Source organism: Hirsutella rhossiliensis (assembly GCF_020360975.1).
Source record: "Hirsutella rhossiliensis strain HR02 chromosome Unknown scaffold00002, whole genome shotgun sequence".
Taxonomy (NCBI): Eukaryota; Fungi; Ascomycota; class Sordariomycetes; order Hypocreales; family Ophiocordycipitaceae; genus Hirsutella; species Hirsutella rhossiliensis.
This window is the reverse complement of record NW_025408668.1, coordinates 5,377,772-5,397,877: the sequence shown is the minus strand read 5'-3', so window position 1 is coordinate 5,397,877 and position 20,106 is coordinate 5,377,772. Positions and strand designations below refer to the sequence as shown.

Genomic DNA, 20,106 nt, shown 5'->3' with positions numbered 1-20,106 from the left:
TCCACGACGCTGTTTTCTGCTCTTTACTCTGGCGGGAGGAGTCACATCTTGGGGGCGGGCGGCAGGACGTCGAGGACTCGCTTGGTGTCGGCCAGGGTCCCCTTGACGACGCCAAAGAGGCGCTTAAAGGCCGGGTGGGCGGCGTCGCCGAGGCACTCGTACATCCAGCTCTCGCTCGTGGTGACGACGACGCCGGGCTCGGCGCGGAGGCGGTCGAGGGCGACGAGGACCTCTGCGCGGTTGCAGCTGCTGACGGCGTCGGCCATGACGTAGGGGACGTGGCCGGCGTCGCGGAGGTCGAGGGCCGTCTGGGTGATGCAGACGTGCGACTCGATGCCGACGAGGGCGACGCGCGAGGCCGGGGCCAGGGCGGCGGCGAGCTGGGGGACCACCATGGAGAACTTGGTCTTGTCGTGCGGCGTGGCGGGCAGCAGCGAGGCGATGGCCGGGACCGTGGCGCCGAGCTTGGCCGCCGTCTGCGTCGTGGCGTGGATGGGGATGGACAGGGCGTTGGCGAAGGAGAGGAGCTTGGTCGTGGTGGTGACGCTGCCGTCGTCAGCCCGGCGTCGCTGCTTGAGCGTGCTGGAGGGAGACGCACATGCTGTCAAACTCGTAGATGGCGTTGCGGAACTTTTCCTGCATGTCGCAGACGCTGCCATGCTGTGTCAGAGTCTTGAATTGTCGCGCTTTTCTGCCCGTCATGGCAGCAGGCAGCATCCATCATCCACCCATCCTTGACCGGGGCCCGGGGTTAAACCAACAAGATGGCGGGGTTCTCTGGCGCCGCATCGTCAGCGAGAACAAGGACGCAGAGAAAGGAACAGGGGCCATACTGAAGCGCATCTCGGGCGGAGACGACGCGGCAGCCATGGTGCGCAGTGGTGCCCTCGGGGCAGCAGCAGCAGCAGCAGCAACGAGCGCTGGAGGCGGCGCGGAACGGCGGCGGAGCGGGGCGACGGCGGTGAGGAGAGACGATGCCGCGGCACGCATCCGACGTCGCGAGGCGTCTTGTACGCTGGAAGATATACAGTGTGTGAGAGAGCGTGCGCGTGAGGCAGAGCGGCAAGGCGAGGGGGGTGGCGGAGGGAACAGAGGAGGTGGTGGAGGAGGAAAGATGATGCGCAACACGAGGGCGGAAGGGTCGCGATGAGGCCAAAAGAAACCGGCCCTACCTGGTGGAACTAATCCAAGCCGCCTGCATATGCATGCATGCACTCCTGGCTGCGAGTGATCTCGTCGGACGAGCACATAAATTACATACAGCGTAATTGATTACAGCATGTACAAAATACGGACGACAGAAGACGGGGAGCGAGCACCAAAAAGCATCGTGAGCGCCTCACTTTTCTTTTGCGCCGGGACAATCAATGTTCTACTCATCTCGCCTCTAGACACGATGCAACCATTTTACCCACCCCCAGCGCCGTAGCAGCAACAAATAAGGAAACCCGAATAGAAAGAACAAAAACACCCCGTCCCAATCCATGCCTTCACGCCGCCACCTCGGCAAACCACGTCCGCAGCAGGCTCGCCAGCGCGCTCGGCAGCTCGTCGAGGTTGTGCACAATCAGGTAGTACTGGAACGGGAACGTGTCCAGATACCGCTCAATCACCACGCGGCTCTCGCCGTCCGGGCCCTTGGCAAACTTGGCCTCCTTGAGCTCCAGCACGCTGTCGCCCCTTTTCTTGCCGCTGTCGTCCATGATGATGAAGACAATCATGATGCGCTCCTCGGCCGCCTCCCGCAGCAGCCGCCGGATCGTCTCGTGCGCCCCCGACGGCGTCAGCCCGTCCGACAGCATCAGCGCCAGCTGCCACAGCTCCGACCCGGACCCCGACTGCTGTCGCCGGGCCGCCCGGAACGTGTCAATCGTCTGCCGCACGAGCTGCGCAATGTCCGTCTGCTCCTGCGAAAAGCTGAACCTCTGCAGCACCTTGGCCCCGGCGTCGGCTCCAAACGGCTCCGCCAGCTCGTGCGCCGTGAAGACGTCGCTCCCGAACCCGACCACGCCCACCTGGCCCGCCTCGAGCATCGTCAGCGACCGCGACACCATGACGAGCGACTCCATGGCCAGCCTTCCAGACGACGACTCCCCCATGCTCTTGCTGTCGTCGACGCAGAGGAGGATCTGATATCGCCGCTTCGTCGGCACGCTCCGCCGCATCCAGATCTTGTCCCTCTTGTAGCTCGACGCAATGTACGGGATGATGCGCTTGATGTTCAGCCGCTTGCCCGTCCGGAACGACCCCGACAGCTTCGTCGATTGAGACGGCGTGAGAATCAGCCGCAGCTGCGACGTCAGTGACAGCGACAGCCCGTGCGATTTGCTCTGGAACTCGCTCCACTGCCGCATGCACTCTGCGTAGTCTCGCAGGGGCCGCTGCTCGTCTGAGATGTGCGTCGACGACAGCTGCGCCGACGTCTCTTCCACACTGCCCTCGTCTTCCTCTTCCAGCCCCTTGGCCTCGCCCATGTCCAGCTCCGCAGGCGACGGTTCGCGGTTGTAGTTGCCTTGCCTGGTCTTGACTCCTGTCCGGTCCTCTTCCGTCATCTCCGTCGTCTCGGCATCTCTGGCTTCTGCCGCGTCCCCGACGTCCATCTTGTCGGCTTGCTCGTCCTTGTCCTCTTCTCCCTCCTCCTTCATGACGCGGCTATGAGGGTCCTCTCCTTCTTCCTCAATCGCCATAGACTCGTCGACGGGAAGTACTTCCTCGTCGCCCGCCGTGCCCATGGCTTGGGTGTCGGCGGCCGTCTCGTCGTTTTGGAGGTGCTGGAACTCGCGACGCCCTTGCTCCGCTTCATTCTTCGGCTCGGCTTGCTCTTGGCCCTCGTCGGCGTCGGCGTCTTGGATATCCGCCTGCTGGCGATGCCACTTTTCGAGGGCGTCTCCGAGTTTCCGGAAAGGGTCGTTGCGTGCGGCGTCCTCGGCATCGTCATCTTGCTCTGTTTTGCCGGGCGGCTCCTGTGATCGCGTCATCACCCCCTTGTTGCCCGCGTCGGCCTCTTGGTCCGCTGCGCCGTCGCCCATCTTCCCGTCCTGCTGCTGCGCCGCCTCGGCCTGGAATCGCTCGTCGGCTTCCATTGAGTCTGTGTTTTGGTCAAGCCCGGAGCTCTTGACGTCACTCGGGGCTGCGTTTTCAACATCAGCGTTGGCTTGATCTTCCGGAGCATCGGGCGCCTTCTCGGGCTGGTCCTCTGCCTGCTCCTCCTCCTGCTCCTCCGCCCCTTGCTCTACTTCCTCCTGCACCTCATCGGGCCCAGTCGCACGCTCCTCAGGGTCGCTGTCTTCACCATCCTCCTCTGCGGCCTCTTGCTCGAGCTGCTGGCGCGCTGCGTCGTCATTCATCTCTTCGTCAAGCGCTTCCTCGCCTTGTGGCTGTTCTTCCATGTCCTGCTGTTGATCTTCGGTGTCGGACATGGCGTCCAAGTCGTCGCTGTCCGAGGATGCCGATGCTTGATCGTTGAAATCCAAGTCCATCTCTTCGGGGAGCTCCAGAGCGTCGTTCTCCTCGACATTTTGATCCTGTCGGTTCACTTCCTCCTGAGCCGCCCCTTCTTCTCCCTCAGACTCCTCATTGTCAGCCGCTTGCTCCTCTGTTTTGGCCTCCTTGGTCTCCTTGGCCTCTTTCTCCTTTTCCTCTTGACCGTCTGTTTCTTCCGGGACCATCTGCTCATCGTCTTGCTCATGACCTGCTGGCTTGTTGCCTTGCTGATCCTTCTCTGCCTTTTCATCATCCCCATCCCACATCTTCTCATCCACTGCTGTGGGATCCAAATCATCGACATCGCCCGCCTCTTCGTCCATGCCATCATCATCTTCCTCATCCTTTCCGCTTTGGGAATCTTCATCGTCTTCAGCGCCATCAACGCTACCCATCTCCCCCTCCAGGTCCTCGTCCGCCATGTCTACAGCGTCCTTCTCGTCTTCAATGTCTTCCTTCTCCCCTTTGCTTGCTTCTTGTGCCAGCTCTGAAAGGTCCTCATCGGGCTGAATGTCTTTGCTGATGTCCTCAGCACCCTCGCCCTCGCCAAGTCCAGTGCCGGACTCGAGCTGGCCAGCATCGCCCGATTTCTCGTCTGACTTTTCTTGAGGAGTGCAGAAGCCTTGGGAAGCTATTTGCGTAAAGGCCTTTGTCAAGCTGTACGCCATGTTGAGCGTGGCACGGTGCAAATCGATGCCCTGTTCAACGCATTGGCAGCACAGAGTCAAGAACTGGTCGAGAATGGGGGCCGCAAGTCCGACGACACCCATTGCGGCCGCGCTGGCTCCCGGTTCGCTGAGATTGACTTGCTGCACTAGTTGGATACAGTGACGCAGGCTCCTTTCAACCCTCGCCATGTGAAGTTGGTGGATCGTCGCAAAGGCCACCTCGTCATGTTTCTTCAGCCACCCTGCTTCGTCTTCCTCTTGGGGAGTCGATGCTGCCGCTTTCTTTGCGCCCTCGACGGCAACCAGAATGGTGTCAACCAGGGTTGATGCTGCGTCCGCAAAGTCCTTTATTTCCGCAGTCGACTTTGGGTTGTCCAGATCTCGGCTTTCGACCTGTGTCCAGACCGAGACCTGTTGGAGGATGAACGCGAAGTTTGGTTTGTCGCGAATGAGTTCGTCCAGCACACCCCGCAAAACCTTGAGATCACTGGCAACAGCGGCTTCCAGCTGAACGTGTGCCTCAGAATTCAGCTGTGCTGGAAGCTTGCCCAGGTCACCCGATTTGACCAGGTGGGCCTCGACACGGGCTGCCCATGTTTGCAGTTCTTGAGTCACAGCGCCGACATCAGTCTGTCCCAGCTTGCCGTGCACCTGCGCTAGTTTGGCAGCAAACCACAGAATTTGCGCCAGCCAGGGCAAGAGACGAGACCACTTGCCGTCACGCTCGCGGCGAAGCAGTTTTCCGATTCTTTGGAAGTCGCCGAGGCGTCGGAATTCTTCCGCCAGGGCTCGCAGAGAAGAGCATGAGCGGCCTGCGCGAGCAAGTTTGCCTCGCTGCGAGAGGGCAAAGCTGATCATGCCTTCGACAAACCCAATGCATCGCCCAACTTCAGCCCCAGTCAAATCGTCAGAGTGCTCCCGCGGAGTGACTCTGGCCCTGGGGGCAAGATCAAGGGTCTTGTGGAATAAGTAATCGGCTTCCGCCAAGTTTGACGAGTGAGAGGCCTCGACCGGTGCCACAGACGCGAGCACGACGGCGAGTGACTCTTGTTCGGCCAATTTGTCCTGGGCCAGATTGTACTTCAACCCCATGGTTCGCAAGTCTCGTAGAGTATCTGCGAGAAGCTTGCGCTTCCTTGTCTTGAGGTGTTTGACCTTTTCCTTGGTTTCATCACTGAGGATTGAAGGGGTCTCCTGCCGGAGCTCGGCCATGGACGCACTCAAACCCGAAACAAATTCGTCGACAGTGTTGGCGGCGTTGCTTGTCATAGCCAGGCTCTGCGTGATCTTTGTCAGAACCGACACCGTCGTGCCTGCGTTGGCAAGTCGTCGGTGGTTATCCAGCCAGCCAGGTAGAGCCTCATTCAACGGCCTCGGATGAGCTTGAAGCGCATCGGCTGCCAAAACTTCAAGCGAGTTGACTTTGTCGGATGCAGGTTTCTCGTCCGGCAGGCCCTGCTCGATGATTGCCTTCATGTCTCTGCCCAAAACACCACGGAACTTTCGCACAAGCCTGAAAAGCTTCTGGTGCGACTTGCGGGCGCTCTCGCGAAGAGCGTCGATGTTAGTGTCTTTCCAGCTGGCCATGAGCAGCACATCCTTCATTTTCCTCTCGATTGGCGCTCGCCCAGTTTGTATGGCAGAGTCGGCAGCTCCCTGGTATCGCGCATAATAGCCAATAAAGTTCTTGACGGCGTGGCAAATGACTTCCAGGGTCGGATGGTCCTTGGCCAGCAGATACAAGTGGCTCAAGAGCTGCCGTAGCAGCGCAACGCGGGTCTTGAACTGGCCGACAATGGAGCTTGAAAAGTATACCTCCAGACTCTGAACCAGAGAGGTTGCGTAGCGGCGCAACTCGGACCGCGATTCAACAATGGACAGAGGAACGGCAATCACAACCTGGTAAGCGACAAACCACCAGGAATAGGCATCGTCCCGGCACTTTTGCTCCTCCATGTCGAACAAGTTCGCCCAAGTTGTCAGTTCAAGGCGGCGCCAACGGATGATGGTGTCGGTAAGCGCATCGTGGAGGGGCAAGACGGCATAGATCTTGCTGGCCCATCCACCAAACTGCCATTCGTAAACGAGAGTGTGAAGTTGTTCGACCTTGGGTATCAGCTTTGCAAGAGGCTCTGCGTGGACTTGGTCAAGAAGCTTGTCACAAGACTGGACAACATCTGCCAGCGGTTGCATGTGTCCGATCTCGTCCACGCGTTGCAGCTCTCGAAACCGGATTTTGATCTTCTGAGCGAGCGAAACCAGCTTGCGGGCTTCGGGAAGATTGGCATTTGTGTAGAAATTGTACGACTTGTCCACAGAAGCTGACTGAATTTCGTCGAGTTTTTCGCCGAGAAGGATGGTTGTAGTGGCGAGGAGCTTCCCATTGACACTGCGGTCAATGTTCGAGAGTTGACGGGTCTCGTCGGCGATCTGTTGACCAACGGCCATACAAGTGTCGCGGAGCGCAGCTTCTGGATCCAATCTTTCGAGGAAAACCGTCTTGTGCGCCTCTGCTACCTTGAGAGAGATATTACGGACCTGATCTGACGAAGTGTTCCGCTTCGCGGCAGACTCGTCTTCATCGTAGGTCGGGAAGAGCTCATTGAACTCCTTCTCATCAATCTCCTCTTCGTCTTCCAACGTGCCACGGAATCGATACATGCTGGTTCTCTCCGCCTCGGCTTTGCGTTCAGCTTCAAGTTTCTTGCTCCAGTCGTCAAAGAAGCTGTGGAAGCATTCAAAAACGTACTCGCACGTGTCGGGCGAAAGGCTATCCAATCCTTCGACCGCAACCATGGAGCTCACAAGGCTGAGATACTCGAAACTTTTTCTGCAGCCCTTTCCGGCAGGAGCGTCCCAGGTTTTGCTACCAAAGAACGGGGTTGCCTGCACAATGTCCTCTGTGGAAGCTCGCAGGGTTTCAGCCGTGGCTGCTTCGCAGAGTGAGAGTCCCACCAAGAGGCATCGCAACGCGTTCGCAATAGGCCCAGTCATGTCCTGGTAAGCTTTAAAATGGGAAGAGAAACGTGCCACAAGCGTCTGGACGTTAAACCGTATAAGCTTCAGCACATCGCTGGCTTCGCCTGCTGAGCCGGGGGATCCCAGGAGCTGGAGCAGCGACGAGATGCTCGAACCAGCGACGATCTTGAGAACATTCGAGCATTCGGTATGCAGTCTGTCGAGCTCGGAAACCTCTGGCCTGTAAACAGGCTGTTTGTGTTCGGGGGGAGGGCCAATCTCCGAAAGCTCGTATTCCAATAACTCGATTCGAACGCTCGTATCTTGTCCGCTGAACCTGTTCTCCAGCGTCTTCAGGGCAGATATCTTGTCTTGCAGCTGCACCCGTAAGCTACTGAAGAAGTCCAGTTCCACACGCAGGCGAAGTTGAGGGTCAAAGACACGGTCTGGGACGTAAAGTTTGACGACTCCCACGCTGAACTGAATCCAGGCCAATGCAGAAAAATGCGCCTTCTGCTCCGCATTGCTCTCGGCTGCGGCAATCCCAACAACAGCTGGAATGAGATGATCTCTGGATATTTGCCGAAGATGTTGCGCATCAATCTTGTCGAGTAAATCGTCGAACGCGGAGTCCCCGCCACTCAACCCAACTCGCGCGGCAGCTGAAACGGAGTCGATATGTTGCACCGCCAGCGAGTGTGCGCTGGCGACCCAGTCGTCGAGCTGGGGCTCGTGGGCAACAAAGACTTGCGAAAGAAGCTGCCATAGGATTTTATTGAGTTTGTCCAGAGGGTCAGTGGCGATTTCGACGCTCAGTTCGGAAATGCATCGCCCCATGAGGGGCAGCTCGCATTCAAGCAAGGCCAACGAGCGAAGGCTGACGTCTCCCAGATCCTGGAGCTTTTGCCAAACAGACGTGGCCAGCTTTCCATCCCAGCAGTGGATGTCCTGATGGACCAAGCAATCAACGGATTGCAGCGTTGCTGCTGAGCTGTTTGAAGCAGTAAGCATCATTGTCGCTTTGGTGGAGACACTCGACAAGACAGCCAGATCACTCCGTCGTTCATGGCCCTGGTACTCAAATGCGGGATATTGGAGCATAGATATTTGTCGGAGATGCTCAAAATCTCTGGCGAGGTAAGGTTGCAACTCGGCCTCTTGATCTCCAATGCTGGTCGCGAGCGAGTCAATGGCTGTCGTCAAGTCCCTCACAAGCTCATCTGCTGAAGATTGCCTATTCCGAATAATCACGTACGCTTCTTGAAGCGTTTTGTGAGCTTTGGAGAGGTCAAGTATTGACGCGTTTGCTTTCCAGCGAACGGCGTCGAATCGAGAGGCCAAGAGATCGAGCTCCAGCGACTGATCGAGAACAGCCTTGTCATGAAAGGGAGCCGGCCGGAACACGTGCCACATTATTTCCATGCTGAGGCCGGTCGACAGCTCGAACCCGCTGTTGAAGTTGCTTTCCAGTTGACGAAGGAGAAAGGTCATCAGCTCGAGGTCAGGGGAATCGTTCAAGGATGCGGGCGGATGCTGCAGCATGTGGATTCCAAGGGTCAGGTGAGCTTGAAATCTGGCTTCATCGAAGGCATCACGACTAGAGAGACCAATCGTCTGCTCCATGTAATGCGCGATGAGCCGGATGAGACGAGAGCGTTCCTAAATCCAGTTAGTAAACGCCACATGCTAAGACTTCAGTTGAGCTCGTACCTTCCATATCTCAAAAGACGAGAACTCAAAGACGACGTAGTCCTGTATGGCGCGTAGAGCAAGCGAAAGGAACGCGCACAGTTTGACGGTCGAGTCCTTTGATACTGCAGCAACTCGATCGCGGATGAAAGAACGTTGTAGTCGAGTCAGGGATGCTAGCCTGGTTGATCGAGCTTCACTACAATGGCGTTCAATCGTGCCCTGCAAGCTATACATCAGACGCGAAAACTCGACGCGGACCCCAGTCCACTGCGGCTTTCCTGCGGTCGGGACCAGCTGCGTGACAAGGCAGTTATTGAACGTGTTGATTGGCTGTACGTCTGTCAGTCGACGGACATCGAGAGTGGTATAGTCGGTACTTGCCTGGGTATTTGAGAGTCCTGGTATGCCTTCTGGGAGAGTTGAATACAAGTCCATAACAGCCTGCAAAGTCTTTGACCCGATTGACGACTGCAGGAATCCGACGAGGTCGTTCATTGGTTTAGGCGAGGCCCTGCCCTGCGCGACTGCACCCGAAGACTCTTTCACCAGACGCGGCAGCAAGGAGATGTCTTGTACGGACAAATACTCGCACGCGGCTTCGCGAGCGTATGCTAAAGAACGCTCGGGTGAAAGACTCTGGCAGTAGTCCTGTGCGAACTTGTACCTTCGAAGTCCGCTTTCGACGTCGGATATCCTGTTGAAGCAAGGTTCTGTGCTTGGCGGTGGAGTATGGATGTGAATCTCGACAGCGCGGTTTCTCATCGCCCGCGACAGCTCACCGTACCGCGGATCCATGGTCAGGAAGACTCGGAATTCCGGATGAGGTTTGATCATCTTTGGCTTGCCTTCCAGGTCGCAGTGCTCGTTGATGCACAAGAACCCATTTGGCTCGAGAAGTGAGTTCAGTCTGTCCAGGACAGAGGCATTACACATGTTTGCATTGTCAAGCACAAGCCATTGGCCCGTCTGTATGGCTTTGACGATAACCCCGTCGAGCCACTCGAATTGCGGGTTCGCAAGAATCAGGGGCCCTTGCAGGAGCCGACGGGCCTCGCTAAGCATGATCCCGATGTCGGAGTCGGTTGCGACGAGAGCCTGAAGGTGCTCAATGGCGGAAAGAATGTCATCGATGCCGTGGCCGTCTCCCGAGTAGGCATCGACCAGATGCAGCAAATGCAGTGCCTCGGCAGGTGCTTGGGCTGGAGCAATGGACATGACGGAGTCTTGGAGCTGGCCACGCAAGTTTCGCAACGTGGTGTTCACCTCTCGGAGAGGGTCTGCTTGCTCAAAACCACCAACAAGGTCCATTGTGTCAACATCTGCGTTCATGGGAAATACCACAAGGGGCTTTCCGGCCAACGCGGCAACGTATGTCAATAGAGTGGATTTACCAAAGCCAGACGGGCTGCTCAATATGCAGGGGATGTTCTTCTCAACGCATATCATCAAGGACTCTAGCTCGGGGAGCCTGGGGACAACGTCGATGCTTGGCAGTCTCTCATGTTGGCAATTCGCGTTCCTGCGCAGGAGAGCCAAGCCGACTTGGGTAAATCTCGAGTTGATGTCATGGTAGAGCGGGTGTGCCCGAGGTTCCAGCCCGGCAAGACGGCCGAATAGCCTGTTCACCTCATCACGGTCCTTTTGCGTTCTGAAGCGTTGTCGAACAATGATATCCAGGAAGTCGTCAACACGAGCAGCGCTGAGCAGAGGATCGGAGGAGTTCAGCAAGTCCAGCCACCTAAGGATGTCACGAAGATTGAACTCCCAAGGGCCGCCCTGTGACCCGAATGACTTCTCGATGGTGAGTAGGCGATCAATCTGAGAGACAAAATCGATCAAAAGACTGGCGGTCGTGGGGCAGACATCGGGGAAGTTATGAGACGCGATGAGCTTCAGGTCGTCATCCTTGAAGACGTCTGCATATACGACAATGAAGCGGTTCACGAAAGAAGCCGGCAGTCCCTTGCGACCTCCACCTTGATGATGAGGGTTTTGAGCCGCGAAGAGTCGGAAGCCGGGGTGGCGCTTGAAAACCTGGTCAAGCTCGGAGATGTAGACTTCCCCACGATGGTCGAGACAGGCGTTCAAGCCCTCCAAGACAGACTGAGAGGCAAGGTTCATTTCGTCAAGGAGAACCCAGTCGCCTTTCTGCATCGCTTGCAAGAAGGGGGCGTCCCTCCATGCAAAGTTGCCTGCTTCCTCCCCTTCGACGGGCACATCCGTTCCAAAGAGATCCATCAGGTCTGTCTGATCAGACAGGTTGATCCGCGTCAGGGGACGGCCGCAGGCCTGGGACAATGCTGCGACCAGAGAAGTCTTTCCGACGCCAGGGCTTCCCTCAAGCAGGATGGGTTTGCGCATCTGAAGGGCACGCACAACTCTCATGGCATTAAGCCTTGTTGTCGGCGCGTGGAAAGCGAAGCCCGTGTTGGTCGCACTACTTGGGAAGCGAGGCACACTAAAGTTCCCAATGGATAGCAAGTCGTCGGTCATGACAAGCTCAAGCTCCGATCCATACATTTTGGAAACATCACGGCCAACAAGTCGCCCGAGTGTCGCAAGGCATTCTTGCCGCTGTTGATGGATAGCGTTAAGATCGGTTGCCAGGATGGCTGACGGATTTGCCCCGATGCTGTCGACGAAAATGGCCGAGGCACCGTGGACCAAGGAGACAATCGCATCGGCGTCCTTGAACGAGTTGATGAAGTCGACCCAAGCAAGAACCTCTCGCACTGAGAATCGCGTGGTAGCCATCGGTCGGAAAGTCTCCCCAAACCACACAGCAAACTGAACCATGGCATCGACAAGATGCTTGCATCCCTCAACCAATTTCGTGCGCACAATGTTATAGATGTCATGGCTTTCGGATAACGGCGGCACCCAGATTTCCGTGAAGCGATTGCGCAGGGCCGGAGACAGCTCCTTTTTGCCGAAATCTCCGCCGGGGTTCATGGTAGCGAAGAACTGGAAGCCGGCTGAAGCCAAGATGAAGCTGTTATCGATGCCCTTTTCAGCCAGGAGCAGCGTTCTCTGGGGTTCTAGAACAGAGTTAAGTCTTTCCAAGACAGAGTCATCGGCAAGTGAGATCTCGTCGAGGAGGAAAAAGTGTCCGTCCCGCATCGCCTCTACAAGGGCTCCATCAGACCACTCAAACAATGCCTTAACTCTCGTCTCGTTCGCTGTGACACGTTGAACGAGTTCCGGTGAGAGTTTTGCGACTGTCATTTCGTCGACGGATTTGTATATCTCCAGCTTCTCCTCGATTGAGCCTGGAATGGCCAGCCCGAGTGTCTCCAAGATTGACGCGAGGTCGGTGTTCAAGGCCTCCAGGATTGCACCACGGTTTCGGACGGGCCTTTGAGAACCTATGAGGTCCCCGGTCTCTGTATTCTGGTGGGCGTTGACAATGTCTAGTCGCTTGTTGAGGGCTTCAGCAAGCAGCTGACAAACTGTTGTCTTGCCACAGCCCGTCTCGCCGACAAGAAGGACAGGCTCGTTATTCCGTAGGGCCCGAGAAACGAGGACATATAGTCGTCGCATGGCACGCGTCCAGACCACGTCCTGGCCGTTCGACTGTCGGGTCAGGCCCTTGAGTTCGGGCGCAACATCTGCCGAGTAGAGCTCGTTTGGGTTAATTGCAATCTTGAAAACCTTTTCAATGATTTCCTTGACGGCCAACCGCTCCTCTTCGTTTCGAACCCTTTCCGCCAGAAGCATGAAGCCGTGGGCAGCAATCTCCTCCCGGGAATCGGCCTCTCTGAGAGCCCAGCGAAACAAGTCTCGCAACGTCGCAAAACTATCCTTTTGCTCAAAGAGTCTGCTGGTCTGACGCAGCCGAGAGAGTTCTTTGTACACGGTCACGATTCGTCGGCAATCTGGTGGAGACGTGTTGCGGCTGCGTCGCTGCAGAATGTACTCCAGCTCATCTTCGGGGATATCGTCAAAGTGCAGCTCCAGGAATCTGTTCCGGAACGCCCTGGAAAGAATCTTTCGGCCGCCATAGAGGCCAGGAGGGTTTTGAGTGGCAAAGAGAATGAAGTTCTCATGGGGTCTAACTACTTCCTGGGTCTCCGGGATCAGCAACTCGCGGTTGTCATCCAAGAGGCGATTCAAGGCCTCCAAGACGTCGGTCGGCGCCAGGTTGAGCTCGTCCAGTACGATCCAGTGGCCTTGTCGCATGGCTTGAACGAGGAGACCTTCTTGAAAGCGCAATTTCCCGTCCGATCCGGAGACATATGTGCCCAGGTACTCTTGGAGGTCGGTGTGCTCGTGGTTGTTGATGCGCACAAACTTGTTACCTGTAAAGTTGGCTAGATACTCGATCATGCTTGTTTTACCCGCCGACGTGGGTCCCTGGATGAGGATTGGGAATCGTCTGGTTGAGGTTGCCCGGACCAGGTTGAGGAGATTTCTCTCCACGTATGGAGTGATGATGTAGTCTTCCCTTTCAACGGGAGTCTCTTCGCCTTGAAAAAGCCAGTACTGGCGATTCCGGTTCTGGTTCTGGAACCTGACATAGCGTCTTCCGTCGTTAGGATGTTTCGGTGCTTGCGACAGGAGCGACTGAGAATTCCCGTGCTTATCGAGGAGGTGGTGGTAGATGAGTGGAAGCAGCATAATCTCCGAATCCCGGTCCAACAGAGTGAGGAAGCCCATTGAGAATCCCTCATACAAAGCGCGCCGCAGGCCGTACAGGGGAGCAATCGTGTTGACATAACTCAGGACCCGAGTCAGTGTCCGCAAGCTGAAGTGGGGGACCTCGTTGGCCCCATCAACGAGCCGCTTCTCCTCCGCCAAGCGCTTGGTGTTGAGATACAGTCGTGCGATGTCGTCTGCTGCCTGGTCATTCTTGATGCTGCTGCTTCCCAGGTACGCTTTGACGATGGTGAGGAGGTCTTTGTGGTCTGCGTCAGGGCTTCTGACATAAAGCTCCGTGAACCTCGACCTGATGCCGATGGGCAAGTCCCTTTTGCCGATATCAGTGGCGGGATTCATGGCGCCAAAAATGCGGAAGTTTGGATGGGCAACGACTTTCTCGAGCTCTCCTGTCTCCGCAAGCAAGATTGAGGGCAGCTCATCCGGTCCAACCAGGAGATCCGCAATGCTCTCCAGGGTGTCTGGGGAGGCAAGATTGATTTCGTCCAGAAGCACCCAGTCGCCGTTTCGGACAGCTTTGACGAGGTTGCCTTCCACAAAGGAAAACGCAAAACTTCCAGATCCGCCTGAAATCTGCACGTCGAACTGATCCAGGTTGCGCGCAAATGAGTCCCACCGTGGCCGCAACTCTTTTAGAGTCTGCAGCTTGGACTGCGTCCTTCGGCGCTTTGTTGGCTGCGCACCGTCATCCCGAGACTCAGACTGCATGCGTTCCAGCTCGCTCACGATCTTGACAAACATTTTCGGGGCTTCTTTCCAGAGCTTGGACAGTTTCGACCACTGCCCTTTGGCAAAAGACCTGCCAATCTGCTCCAGGTACTTTTGGTTCTTGGAGGCAGAGATTCCCGTTGCCGCAAAGAGGTCTTCGAACTCCTCTTTCAGGGGAACGGCTAGGCTCCGCACGTTTACAGGCTTGAAGCCGCCAAGCAAGTCTCCAACCTCGCTCTGTTGCGACAGGTTGACGGCTATAAGCTTATGCCCAAGAGACTCTGCAAGCTGCTGGACCACGGTCGTTTTACCGATTCCCGTCTCGCCGACGAGTAACACTGGTTCCTGCAGCTTGACTGCCACGGCGATTTGCTCCAGCAGCTTCTTGGCGTGGGCGGTGCTGGCAAAGGGCCGCTTCGACTTTTGTAGCCGAGACGACGCCCTCTTCTTTCGCAGCTGGGCTCTTCCGATGTTGAGCATGAGATCGTTTTCTTCCAAAATGGGTATATTGGCAGACAGGTAATGTTCTGCCCTATCTTTGGACATGTGCATTTCCTCAGCAATGGCATATACAAATCGGCTGCCGAGTTCAACATCAGGACAGCTTCCCACGAAACAATCCAATGCTTCCATGAACATCCAGTCTCGCGTGGTTTCACTGATTGGCTCATCGCCCGATGTCGATCCCGCCCCCAGGAGGCATTCTCTAAGCCGGCGACACCACTTGAGCAGGTCCCTCAGGTTCATCTGGCGATCCATGACGCTTCGCCCACGAGACATGAGAGCCGGGTTTCTCGTCAGGTGCGAAAGACGCTCGTGGACTGCGAGGATACCTGGCGCGAACTTATGCAGAATCGGATAGGTTTGCAGGACAATATGTTCCAGCTCTGATGACGCAGGGGGCTGGGTGTAAAGAGATTGCCAGAATCGCATGCCGACCAGGCTCGGCAAGTTTTCTCGGCCATTGATGCCGGGAGACGTCCGTACCGTGGCAAAGAGACGGAAACTCTTTGCAGCGCGTATTCTCTCTCCGCGGGTAGGTATGAGAAGCTCTTGACGCTCGATGAGGGGCAGCAGAGTACTCAAAACCTCGGTTGGCGCCCGGTCGAGGTCCTCTATGAGCACCCATCTTCCTTCTCTCACGGCCGTGGTCAGAACACCAGGGCGCCACTGGAAGCTGCCGGGTTTCGAGTCGGTCGAGTACAGACCGATGAGCATCTTGGCGTCGGTCTGTTCGTTTAGGTGGAGCGTGACCATGCTTGAATACATGCCGAGCTGTTTGGCGAACTCGTGGACCAATGCAGTCTTGCCGACCCCTGGGGGGCCATGAAGAAGAATCGGGTCGGCTTCTCGGAGCATGGATGCAAGATTCTCAAGATTCGTCATTGTCGTGGCAGTCATCACTAAGGCCGAGGGGTCACCAATTGATCCATGCGGTCGCGGTAGGACGAATTTCCCGTAAGGCACAACATATGGGGTCAGTGATTGAAGCAGAGCCTCCTCTTTAGAATCATCATGGCCCTGCTCCAACTGTTGCCGCAGTGCGACGACTCTCTGGGCCCGGGCGTGCTCGTGCAACGAGAGAAAGCCAAAGTCAACCGGGGTTCCGTCCAATTCGGCGATGATGGCGTCTTCTTGTCCACAGTGTTCCTTGACGAGAGCCTCGAGTTTGAGGTCAGACGCATGAAGCAGTTGGCAGAAGACCCGGATCGCAATGAGCCGGACGGCCCTGCTTTCGTGCCTAGTAAACAGGCTCTGCAGGTAAGAAGGTGACGCCAGATGTCTAAATGTACGAGCATCAAAGCTCAGCAGCCTCCAGGCCGTGACGAGGGTCTGCAGTAGGTCATTGGACGATACTGTCTCGTCAAGCTGGGGCAGCAGCAATCGCAGGGATGGCGGCTCGTTGTTCACTGAAGACTGCGCAGAACAAGTGAGGAAGGCCGAAAGATATGGCGCAAACGGTAGCAGCCTCGCAAAAGCCGCGGCAATGGCCGTGTGTTGCGTGCCAGGCCCAGCGTGGAGGATCCAGCGGGCGCAAATGTCCGGGAACACATCTTCGAAATGCACAAAGACTTGTTCTGTAAGTGACGGGCTCAGGGCCGCCTGCGCGACGGCATCGAGCAAGGTTGACGACGTGTGATGTCGGATAAGTTCAAGTAATTCCGGCGGCAGATGATGCAAAGCAGTCGCATCCGCCAGAAGCGACCTCCTCTGCCGCGCGACGTCGATCGAGGCCATGATGGCGTCGTTGTCGACAAAAATGTTGCTCTCGCCGCTGTTGATCGTTCACTTCTTTGCCTCGGCGGACTTTTTCTTGGGGAGAAAAATCAGGGTGGTGCAGGGGGGTGTCGAGAGTCGGCGGTGGCACAATAATATTCCGGGCCAATCAGCACTCGGCTCGCAGGCGGCTGAGGTAGGTAGAGAAGCTCGAAAAACTTGAGTCGGACGCTGCACGCGATTGAACGACTACGAAGCCACGGAACCCCCCGTCTCTGTCCTACGAGCAGCAATGGCCATGTCTTGCCGGTACGCAGCGCGAAGCTGCTCTCGCCAGCTGCGATCCCTCGGCCCGGCCAGAGCCTCCGCACAGATGCTTCGAGTCGCCTCGACGACAAGGCGATGGAACTCGGCCGAGACAGCCGCCTCGACGAACCCCAAGATTGCACAGATCGTCGACCAGATCAGCCAATTGACGCTGTTAGAGACTGCCGACCTCGTCTCTAGCTTGAAAGTCTGTGTCGAAGCCCTCGCCGGCGTGGCCAAAGGCTTGCTGGCTAACCACTCGTGACAGAGCAAGCTCAACATCCCCGACGTGCCCATGGGCGGCTTCGCCGCCCCTGCTGCCGGTGCTGCTCCCGCCGCCGCCGTCGAAGAAGCCGAGGAAGCCGCCCCGGCCGCAGCCGAGAAGACGCTGTTCACCCTCAAGATGCAAGCAATCGACGCCGCCGCCAAGGCCAAGATTATTAAAGAAGTCAAGGGCCTCTTGGGCCTGAGTTTAGTGGACAGCAAGAAGTTTGTCGAGAGCGTGCCGAAGGTCATGAAAGATAATATCCCCAAGGAAGAGGCGGAGAAGATCATTGCCAAGATGAAAGAGCTGGGCGCCACCGTCGTGATGGAGTGATGGGCCCTTCGGCAGCAAACAGGACCGATGACATGAAGGAGAGCCATCTCGCATGTACAAAATCGTGTGTACAACTATCCAACAGAAACCAAGACCTTCGATGGGAGCAATATTCCCGGCCATCATCGACTCTCAATTGCTCTATATGGGGCTGCTCGTCGGCCCTTGCTGGGGCACCGCCACAGATGTTACAAGAATTCATCTCAACATGTGATTGTAAACAAAATCCCAGGGGTATCTCAACAGCTTCCATCTCTCTTGCAGACGAGTCCCCCGCCCCAGCAGAATCAGAAAAACGCCGCCCAATGCTGCCCGTGCGATGCCCCGTCTCTTAATTCAATGACGATCTCCGTTGGTGGCCCGCTTGTGGGGGCATTGCTGCAGAGCCATTTCCTTGGAAAAGTCCTCGGCCTCTTCGGTCAACAGACGATCGTCGTCTTCTCCAAAGTCGCTCGTCTCCTCCCAAAGCTTATTCATTTCGGCGTCTTCTCCCTTGGGGGTCGCCCAGATACTTTCCCGCGCCCGTTTGTGCCGCTCCCGGTCTTCCTCGATGCGCTGCTCAATCTGCCGCTTGTCGATTCTGTGCGGAACCGGCCGTTTCCCCGGCCTGGGAGTTGTCCGCGATGGGGACCCATCAACCGTTTCCCCATCGCCGGCAGGGGAAGAGACGAGGCCCAGGTCGTCGTCATTAGTTTCCCGCTCGCGCAGCACGTCCTCTATTTGAATGACGGCTTGAGATTCGAGATGGCCCTTGCCTTGAAGGCCCTGCAGAACCTATGCGCCGGGGTGAATAGGGCGTCGAGGGGGGGCATGAAGCTGAAGCCGTCCGCAGACTGGCTATGAGACTTACCTTGCGAACAACTCTGATATTAGCCGCGCCAGATCCATCGTCGGGAGCAACAGCGTCTACTACGCGAATGATGTCGCGCTGCATCATGCGGATGTAGTCGGCGTGCCCATCCTTGGCCAGGTCGAGAAAGTGCTCGATGAAATACATGATGTTTGCCCGCGTGTTCATGTTGTTCTGCCGCAAGACTCAGCAAGCCGTCTCTCACGGTCGACGAAGCATCTCATACCCGTTCCACCTGCTCGATGATGCACGAGTGCAGGTCCTCGTCCATGTCCTTGTACTTGAGGGCATACTGGGCGGCTTTTTGCGCCGAGTTCACCGAGGCGTTGAGGTGCTGGAGCTGCGAGCTGAAGCGCATGCGCACCTCAAACGGATCGGCCATTTCGTGAGAGTTTGCAGGTCCCTTCGCTTCCCGTCGTCGTCACGGGGCTTAAGGCGGGAAGAAGAATCGCTGGCCGCGCAGAGGTCACTGAAGGTTGGTGGATGAGTAAGCGAGCCATGTCTTTTCCGGGACCTGGATTGCGGTGACGGCCGTCTTGGCTGTGCCACTGCTGTCACCTGCAGCCGCCCTCTAAGCGGCAAAGCTCCGGAGGTCAACGCCAAGTGCCGGCACCGGAAGCAACCTCTCCAGGCACCGCGCTCCGTACTTTAGCGGTCATTTATAAAGTTACACCCCTGCTATCCAGCGCGGTTATCTCTCCCTTATCTTGCTTCCACAGTGTTGATGCTTCCTGTCTTCGACGTCCATCCTCCCTTCTCCGCACTCACAGCACCCATTGGTTGTAGGCTCCATCATCGTAGAAGACCCAGTTTGTCCATCTACGCTCGACATGCTTTCCCTCTCCAACCATGGCTCATCGCCTCAGGAGCTCACAATGGCGGTCCTGGGCTGCGGTAAGTAGGCCAAAGAAGAACCCATCTCGAGATGCTTTGCGCGCTCATCAAGCCCCCCTTTGCTAGGCACAATGGGCATCGCCATTCTGAACGGCATCCTCACTTCCCTCTCCGACATGCACGCAGCCAAGTCCCTAGCCACGCCCTCCTCCTCGGGCATCTCGACTCCCGCCGAGGAGCTTCCGCAAGCCTTGCCCGCCCGCTTCATTGCCTGCGTGCGCAGCCCCGAGAGCGCGCAAAAGGTCAAGGCCGCGCTGCGCGACCATGCAGCCGTCAAGGTCGTCCAAAAGGACAACCTGGCCGCCGTTCAGCAGGCCCAGATCGTCCTTCTCGCCTGCAAGCCCTACATGGTCAACGATGTCTTGGGCCAGGACGGCATGGCTGATGCGCTGCGCGGCAAAGTGCTCATTAGTATCTGCGCCGGCATCACCGACAAGCACATGGAGACGGCAATCTACCGCGATTGCCACCCCCTGGGTATCGACCAAGCCGGTGGAGTTAGGATAGTCCGCGCCATGTGCAACACCGCTGCTCTTATCCGCGAGTCCATGACCGTCATCGGCCTCACCGACCCCCCCCTGCCACCTCAAGTCAAAACCCTTGTCACCTGGATCTTCAAACGCGTCGGCGACGTCGTCTACCTGCCAACCAGCACCATGGACGCCTCTACCGCCTTGGTCGGATCCGCCCCGGCCATATTCGCCCTCATGCTCGAGGCCGCCATCGACGGAGCCGTGGCCATGGGCCTTCCCCGTGCCGAAGCCCAGAAAATGGCCACCCAAGCCATGAGGGGGACCACGGGCCTTGTCCAGGCCGGCGAGCACCCGGCTATCCTCAGAGAGAAGGTGTCGACGCCGGGCGGGTGCACCATCGGCGGTCTGCTGGTCCTTGAAGAGGGAGGCGTCCGCGGCAGTGTTTCGCGGGCCATACGCGAGGCCACCTGCGTTGCCAGCCAGCTCGGCAAGGGGGTCCAGGGAGTCAATGGGACCAGGTTCAGCACGGCTCCTCAGTAAGACTGACGAGTCACGATTGCTTTGCTGGCATCGGCACGAGAAACGGTAACGAGGCACGCTTCA

At 57.2% G+C, this 20,106-nt stretch overlaps 5 protein-coding genes across 5 annotated transcripts; 2 read left to right on the top strand and 3 right to left on the bottom strand.

The window, feature by feature from the left end:
• Positions 1-41: 41 nt before the first annotated feature.
• On the bottom strand, positions 42-990 carry HRG_02210 (isochorismatase family domain-containing protein; the record flags this gene model as incomplete). Its single annotated transcript, XM_044860681.1, has 4 exons — positions 42-546; positions 599-652; positions 762-777; positions 834-990. 4 exons carry the CDS (start codon positions 988-990, stop codon positions 42-44), a joined length of 732 nt encoding a protein of 243 aa, XP_044724314.1.
• Positions 991-1,490: 500 nt separating this feature from the next.
• Positions 1,491-16,403, bottom strand: HRG_02209 (AAA (dynein-related subfamily) domain-containing protein; the record flags this gene model as incomplete). Its single annotated transcript, XM_044860680.1, has 5 exons — positions 1,491-8,280; positions 8,365-8,768; positions 8,820-9,131; positions 9,183-9,370; positions 9,422-16,403. The coding sequence occupies 5 exons, from the start codon at positions 16,401-16,403 to the stop codon at positions 1,491-1,493; spliced, it is 14,676 nt and encodes a 4,891-aa protein (XP_044724313.1).
• A 271-nt stretch (positions 16,404-16,674) lies between these two features.
• On the top strand, positions 16,675-17,286 carry HRG_02208 (ribosomal protein; the record flags this gene model as incomplete). The annotated part of the gene is made up of 2 exons (XM_044860679.1): positions 16,675-16,896; positions 16,957-17,286. 2 exons carry the CDS (start codon positions 16,675-16,677, stop codon positions 17,284-17,286), a joined length of 552 nt encoding a protein of 183 aa, XP_044724312.1.
• Positions 17,287-17,622: 336 nt separating this feature from the next.
• HRG_02207 (CTD kinase subunit gamma CTK3 domain-containing protein) lies at positions 17,623-18,518 on the bottom strand (the record flags this gene model as incomplete). The annotated part of the gene is made up of 4 exons (XM_044860678.1): positions 17,623-17,866; positions 17,918-18,060; positions 18,137-18,310; positions 18,363-18,518. 4 exons carry the CDS (start codon positions 18,516-18,518, stop codon positions 17,623-17,625), a joined length of 717 nt encoding a protein of 238 aa, XP_044724311.1.
• A 493-nt stretch (positions 18,519-19,011) lies between these two features.
• Positions 19,012-20,043, top strand: HRG_02206 (pyrroline-5-carboxylate reductase domain-containing protein; the record flags this gene model as incomplete). Its single annotated transcript, XM_044860677.1, has 2 exons — positions 19,012-19,030; positions 19,097-20,043. 2 exons carry the CDS (start codon positions 19,012-19,014, stop codon positions 20,041-20,043), a joined length of 966 nt encoding a protein of 321 aa, XP_044724310.1.
• Positions 20,044-20,106: the final 63 nt, after the last annotated feature.